The sequence below is a fragment of the Carlito syrichta genome, unplaced genomic scaffold, assembly GCF_000164805.1.
Source record: "Carlito syrichta isolate Samal-C Ts95f unplaced genomic scaffold, Tarsius_syrichta-2.0.1 Scaffold305865, whole genome shotgun sequence".
Classification (NCBI taxonomy): Eukaryota; Metazoa; Chordata; class Mammalia; order Primates; family Tarsiidae; genus Carlito; species Carlito syrichta.
The window spans coordinates 133515-140936 of record NW_007249961.1 but is presented as its reverse complement, the minus strand read 5'-3'; the positions used below and the strand labels follow the sequence as shown (position 1 = coordinate 140936).

At 42.2% G+C, this 7422-nt stretch overlaps 1 protein-coding gene across 1 annotated transcript in view; it reads left to right on the top strand.

Moving 5' to 3' along the window:
- The first annotated feature begins 738 nt into the window (after positions 1-738).
- SERGEF (secretion regulating guanine nucleotide exchange factor) overlaps positions 739-7422 on the top strand; it is a 92789-nt gene continuing 86105 nt past the window's right edge. The window contains exons 1-2 of the mRNA XM_021714883.1: positions 739-779; positions 7145-7381. Of these exons, the coding sequence (XP_021570558.1) occupies positions 739-779; positions 7145-7381 (278 nt within the window). The remainder of the gene's footprint in view (positions 780-7144; positions 7382-7422) is intronic.

Below are 7422 nucleotides of genomic sequence, written 5' to 3'. Positions count from 1 at the left end.
GTTTTCTTTGGTAACAGTTTTAGTGAAGAAATTGATATACCACACAAGTCACTGACCACCCAATTTTACTAGAGAAGTTGCTTGGCTCAATGAATCGATCTAGTCTCAGCCTCTCTTCTCCAGTCCTTCCTGTGAAAAGCGACCTTACTGATCACTTAGAATACCTTGATGAGTATCATGGCACCAACCCACATCGTTACCTGAGACTCCCTTATTTCTAAAGTATCTGTTATTTATCACGAATTTGTGCCAAGCTCAATCACGTTCACAGACTACATTGAATAGGAGACCAGTTGTCTTCCTTGCTAGCATGAGCAGAAGCACAGAAGCCTTTGTGCAGGGAGCACGACTTGTAATGAGCAAGCAGTCTAGTTTTCAGTGTAGGATCTTGTGGGGATACAGCAGTAACTAAGTCTGAAAAGGTTCATCTCTAACCCTTAAGATTGGCTAAGAATCTGGGACTTTGTTTTGTAGGCATTAAGAGGCCCCTTCCCAAGTGACCATTTTCCTTGAAACTTTCTGTCCTTTCTATGACATTACATGATGCTAGTTTTATTCTAGACAATCTGTCCTGCTCCTGGGCTCAAGGGGAACTTAGTGGAGGTACCACTTGCAAGGGACTGTATTCAGACACGCGGTCCCATCTCTCATAATGGGATTGTCCTCAGGTTAGCAGGAGACAGTGCTGTCAAAGGGGGAATTCAAACTGAGACAGATGAGAGAAGCACAAAATTAAAGATGAGCAAGCAGTGCCGAGCACATTATTTCTATGATGTAAGGTAAGGCCATAAATAGGAAGGCATGCAGTGAGGTGGAGGGTGGGGAAAAGGAGAGGGGATGAACTGTCAGAAAAGTTAAGACTGAGACTATAAATAGCGCAAGGACTTCTGGGTGTGGTGGCTCACGCCTGCAATCTCAGCACTTTGGGAGGCCAAATGGGGAGAATCTCTTGAAGCTGGGAGTTCTAGACCAGTCTGAATAACCTAGTGAGATCTCTTCTCTACCAGGAAAAAAAAAAAAAAGAAAAGAAAAAGAAAAAGGTTCACACCTGGTTCACTCAGGTATGGGTCATACCTGAGTCCCAGCTACTTGGAAGGCTGAAGCAGGATGATCACTTGAGCCCAGGATTTTGAGGCTGCAGTGAGCTATGATGGTGCCACTGCACTCCAGCCTTGGTGACAGAACGAGATCCTGTCTCTTAAAAAAAAAAAAGGCCGGACTCGGTGGCTCAGCCTGTAATCCCAGCACTTTGGGAGGCTGAGGCAAGTGAATTGCCTGAGCTTGTGGGTTCAAGACCAACCCGGGCAACTTGGTGAGATTGCATCTCTACAATGAATAAAAAAATCAGCTGGGCATGGTAGCGAGTGCCTGTAGTTCCGGCTACTTGGAAGGCTGAGGTGTAAGGATCGCTGGAGCCCAGGGGATTGACGCTGGGGTGGCCGTAAGCATACTACTGCACTCCAGCCTGGGTGATGAAGTGACACTCCAACTCAAAAAAAGAAAAAAAAGAAAAAGAAGAAGAAAGGAAGAAAGAAAAAAAGGCAAGAGCTGTGAGGATTCATTTCGAGTAGTGTCAGCTGTGTAGCACAGGGAGCAAGCAGTCCTGCTAAAATGGGTGAAGCTAGACTCCCAAATACATGCTTGTGTCTCTTTAATTTGCTCCTTTCCACTTCCTGTTCTCTAAGTAAGGACGTTCCCCAAGTTTGTCTCTTCTCTGTCTACCTCTTCTCTCTCTGCTGTCTCTTCATGGGGAACGTCATCCACGTCCATGGCTTAAATTGTTGCTTTGGATGACCCCCACTGTTGCAGCTCTCATCCTGACTTTTTTGCCTAATTCCAGCTGCCTGCTGGGTATTCATCTAGATGTCCCATAACTTAGGCCAGTGCTGTAGCACTTCATGTGGCACATCCATACAGGATGAAATGGGGCTGTGCTATGTGGCAGGCTTGCCAAATGTCTTAAATTCATCAGGTCCAAAAAGGGCCCTACAATTGCCTGAATGTTACACCTCATCAGTATCCTCATCCAGTAATCTAATTTCTGTTAGCGGTATATTAAAGGTCATATTTGAAGTCATTTTTCCAGGCTTAATCAGTTACTTAAAAAATTGTGCTCCTATTTTGTTTTACATTAATAGTCAAATTGTATACCATTTAACATGGTTTATTTCAACAGGCCACTATATCTTTTAAAACTTTTTGGACCTCAAAAGAAATTATAAAAAACTCTAAAAAATATATTTCCTTTTGGCTGGGTGTGGTGACTCATTCTTGCAATTCTAGTGCTTTGAGAGGATGAGACTCTGTCTGAGTCCAGGAGTTCGAGACCAGCCTAGGCAACATAGCAAGACCTCATCTCTACAGAAAATAAAAAAATTAGTCAGGCATGGTGGCATGCATCTATAGTCCTAGCTACTTGGAAGGCTGATGTAGGAGAATTGCTTGAGCTCAGGAGGTTGAGGCTGTAGTGAATTGTGATCAAGTCACTGCACTCTGACCTGGATGAAAGTGTGAGACACTATCTCCAAAAAATAAATTATCTCATTTCATCTTATGCTATTTCAGATCTTTATGCTTCTTATACATTTTAATAACTAATAACCTCTTAAGTATACATTTGATAGTAAATAAGATCTGTTAGCTAATCTGAAATTATTTGAAATATTGATTAGTTGGTTTATAGTTAGTTTGGTTGCAAGCAAATCATAATAGATAGCTAATAACAGCAAATTATACATCTGATTATTTTCATTACAGTTTTTATTATGGTGAAGAATCATAGTTACTGAATTTTAAAATGACGGGGTTTAAAATCACCCATGACTAAAGCACATGAAAGTAAATGTTAAAGGCACAGCCTACAGTTTACAACTTCAGAACAATGGAAATATTTAATGATAGATTTCAGTTCTTTCTTATAACCTCTGGATTTGTGGTACTTGATAAATCAGGAGTCCTGAGAGTCTTAGAATTTTCATGCATTTAAAATATGTTTCCAATGCATCTCAGATATGTTAATAGTTATTCAAATACAAGAACAGAATTAAACTAAAATGTTGGTTCATAATTCTTAACCAGTGAGTCATTACTTAAAACCATAGTTAGTGTACTCCTGACTTTTTGAAGAAAGCTCAAAAGTTGGTCATCAGAATGCCTACACTTCCTAATCTGCATATTTTGCCATTCAGAGTTTTATGAGAAGTTATCCAAGTGGTAATGACACACCAAAATGTACAGAATTATTGTTAGTTTTTAAGTTGGCTTCCAAGTTGAAAACAGAAAAAATCCTGGAATTCTCTAAAGGAACATATTGTAGAGTCCATATATTAACTTCTAGGAAGTATATAAAGATACTATGGTCTATTTTAGTCTAATCTTGGTTTTACTATGTAATACACACTTATGATTTGCAAATTTGTTATTCGGCTGGATAATAAATGCATACAAAATCCATGTTCTCAAGTACTCATTTTTTTCAAACATATGTTAAACACTGATCTAAATTTATATTAGCAATTTTACTAGTTTAAGAAATCGATTGCATCTTTATATGTCTTTAAACGTCTAGGGATATGAGACAGTAGCCAAACATGCTTAGAACCTAGTTACCACTTTTCCGAGTTCTTGGTAATGTCTATCTCATCTGTACAATGAGTTATGTTTACTGCATTGTGCTATTGGGAAAATTATGTTGTGACTCTGTAAAATAAAAACAACAACAAAAAAACAACCAAACCCTTGTTTTCCACAAGCAAAGAAACTGTCTTAATAATGAAATCACTGTCTTAATCAGAGATTCCCCCTTAGCTTTTGGATGATTTTATCTTTCTCAAGAAGTGATTCATGTTTGCTTCTAACAGGTAGTATATAATGGCATGGTAAAATCTTCTTAGTCCAATTAGGGATCAGGCCAATGAGAAGCAGAGCTTCGGTCTTTGTGAGGGCTGGCCTATTTCCAATTCACCTCTACTCTTAGGGTATAGCTCTTTAGGGATCTCAACTGAAAGCTATGAGTGTGTACCAGGGCTTCTCCTTGGGGGCCCTGAACTCCTACTTTTGTCCACTCCTTCACTGTCACTATCCCCTCCCCATATCCACTGCCGAAAGTACTGTTCAGTTTCTCAGCTTCTCGACTGCTGCTTTCAGCCCAATTTCTGAGGGCTTCAAGACATTGCTTGCTAATTAGCAAGTGCTTCAAGGAGAAAAATGGTGCCAAATATAATCTCTCAGTTTCCAGATCTTGGCCCTCCAAGCTCTTGCTGCTTTGATAGCTCTCTAATGACTTCAAACAGATTTTAAACATGTATTCTGCCAGCTTTTCTACTTTTTGGTGAGAGAATTGGTTTACAGCTAGCTAATCTTTCTTTGGCAAAAGCAGGAAACTGACCTTGAAGTAAATAATTTAACTTATTTGAGCCTCAGTTTTCTCATCTGTAAAATAATGGTCCTAACCACACTAGGTTTATGAGGATCAAATAAAATAATCAAATGGAAAAGCTTTCCTAACCTATATGGTATAGACATATAGTCTGTATGGCTCCAAATACTTTATATATTTTCCTTTCATGGGGAGACAAGGCCTTTGAATAAGAAACAACTAAATAATTTAAATCTAGCCCCATCAAAGATCTGTAATTCAGCCAGGCTGCTCAGGGAAAGAACTAGTCAGTGGCATGTACATAGTTGAACATCTAAACACTTCTAAGAAATTGTATTAAGGGATATAGCATAATAACACAACTGTAGGTTAGCTGAAGTATTGATGCATGCATTCAAGAGGTAAAGTTGGAAAACAACTTATTCTTAGAACCTCTGTTAAAACTGGCTCTGAAGGTGGTTCTTCCTTGTCTCTTTGGATGAAATCTCAGGATGCTGCCTTGACTTTTCTGCTCACAGGTAATAAAAAGTCCTTAGCTTCTTTTAAAATCTTTCTCTCTCTTTCCCTCCCTCCACACATACACACACACACACTCACACACACACTTTCACATTTTGATATTTAAGAGTTCAGTCCTATAAAAAAATGTAAAACATCAAACTTCAAGGTTCAATCTTTTTTCCTCCTCTGGAACTGAGAAAGGAGAGTGTGTACGTAGCTTCTTCAAGTCCTTGCTTCTCCTTCCCCACTAAATAGGATGCCTCAGACTACTCCAGACCTTGGGAGTGGTAGTGGGGAGGAGAAGTAAGGAGTAGAAAAGTTCTTTTTGGTCCCGTACTGTTGTGAGTTGGCACCAGTGCTTTCTGTACTCAGTATTACTTAATGCTGACTCATTTTCTTGTGGATGCTTTAAAAGACCTTCCCACCTTCTTATTTCTTGGGATTTCTTGATGTGGGTAAATGTATCTTTTTGACTGGGCTGTTGAGTTCATCTATTTCATCCTCAAGGATCCAGTGGTCAACTCTCCTGTGGATCTCACTTCACCCCTGCAGAAATTCCCTCGGACAGGTCTTAAGATCATCCCCTGGCCAATTCGCTCCCGTTATGGGAAATAGATGGGAGATGCTCAGTTTTTATCTTGAAAAACTCTGGGTGTGAAATACTTTGCCAAAGCAACAATCTCTTTTTGCTTAACTGTCAGAGTAGTTATCCAGTCACAAGTCCTTGGCTTTTCTCAGCATCAACCGAATAGTAGCTAGTTTTCCCAATCTAGAAGACTGCATACTAAACTCTCTTAGTGATCCTCCTTCAACATGGATGGGCGGAACCCACACACATTGATGACTGTGACCACCTATCCTACTAGAATTCTCTCTAGCTTCCCCAGTCTTCTTCATAGACTAGAAGTCACACACTGCTTTCCGGACAGCTACTTTGCAAGTTCTGCTTTGGTGGTCTTGTGTCTCATTTTATAATGTGGGAGTAATTGGCACTTACTGTGAACTGAGACGGGAAGAGACCCATTTTTACATCCTATTACACATGCTTTGAAGGACTCATCAGAACAAAAAAAAGCCCTCTATAAAACAGTTAGCAAGCATGGTGTGCTTTTTGCATATTGAGGTCTCTAGACAATGAAGAGCTATTTTGCCTTTCTAAAGTTTGTTTTTCTTTCTTTTTTAAAAAAACTTTTTTTTTTTGAGTTGGAGTCTCATTCCGTCACCCAGGCTGGAGTGCAGTGGCACGCACACTCTGCCACCCTAGCATCGATCTACTGGACTCTGGCGATCCTTCTGCCTCAGCCTTCCAAGTAGCCGGAACTACAGGCGTGTGCTACCACGCCCAGCTACTTTTTGATGTCTTGTAGAGACGAGGTCTTGCCAAGTTGCCCTGGCTGGCCTCAAACCTGCAAGCTCAGGCTATCCACTCACCTCATCCTCCCAAAGTGCTGGGATTACAGGCAAAGCTGCCGAGCCCGGCCTAATTTTTTTATTTTAAAGATGTGGGGTACAATTCAGGGTTAGGTCTACAATGTTCATTATGCAGATACCCTTGTTGATGAAGAGTTTGTTTTTCTTAGTATAGTCATCGATGTTCTCAAGATGCTACAGGCTGGAGAAGTAGAGGAAGGGGGCTGCCCTCAGGTGGTCTTACAGGCAGAAACATACATGTGTGGATGAAATGAAAGAATAGGAAAGAACTGTGTGAGAGCTCACCCAAGACCCTTCTCAGGGGCTGAGACATAAAGGGTGCCTGTACTGGAGGCCTGTGTCAGCTGAGGGGTCAAGAGCCACCAAAGGTGGATTATCATCTTTAATGTGACTCTGTTATCACTTTAATGTGTTCTCTCTTCCCATTATGCATGACCGTATTTTCCTCCAGGAAAATTGTACTTCTTTAACTCCCACCAGCAGTACGGCGCTGTCTGATAAAAGCCCTTTTATATGAAAATGTTTGCTGGGTGAAAATTATCCAGTATTGATTTATTTTACTGAAAATGATCCAGCATCGTCGGGCAGGGCCATGCCCAGAGCACTGAGTGCACAGGAAGGCTGCCAGGCAGGCATACACTAGCCAGCCTCCCCGTCAGCGCCAGGAGGTGCGAGTTCCCTTTCGGTGCCAGGCGCTGGGGGCGACACCAGCGACGTAAGACACTCACTCGACCTCCAAGATACTCCTGCAGATTTTGCAAACGTACCCGATGCTGGGGCAGGACACCTCCGCCTAAGACACGGGTAGCACCCATTCCAGCCCCTGGGCCTCAGTGCCCTTCCCGGTCACCCCTGGGGCTGCGGTGGACACCCAGGGGACAAAAATGTGAAGGAGCTTTGTGAACCGTGGATCCTAGTGCGCCTGAATGAGTTGTTACTAAAAACAGAGTGCGAGGGAGGAGAGGCCGAGTGGCCCGGCGCGACAGGAGGCCGCCGGGCCAGGACCACTGGCCGGATGCTGCGAGGCCAGTGGTCTGGCTCCACCTGCGACGGACTGCCGGTGGCCGGAGGGTGCGGCTCCCCGCCCCCCAACCCCCCACGCTCCAATCCTC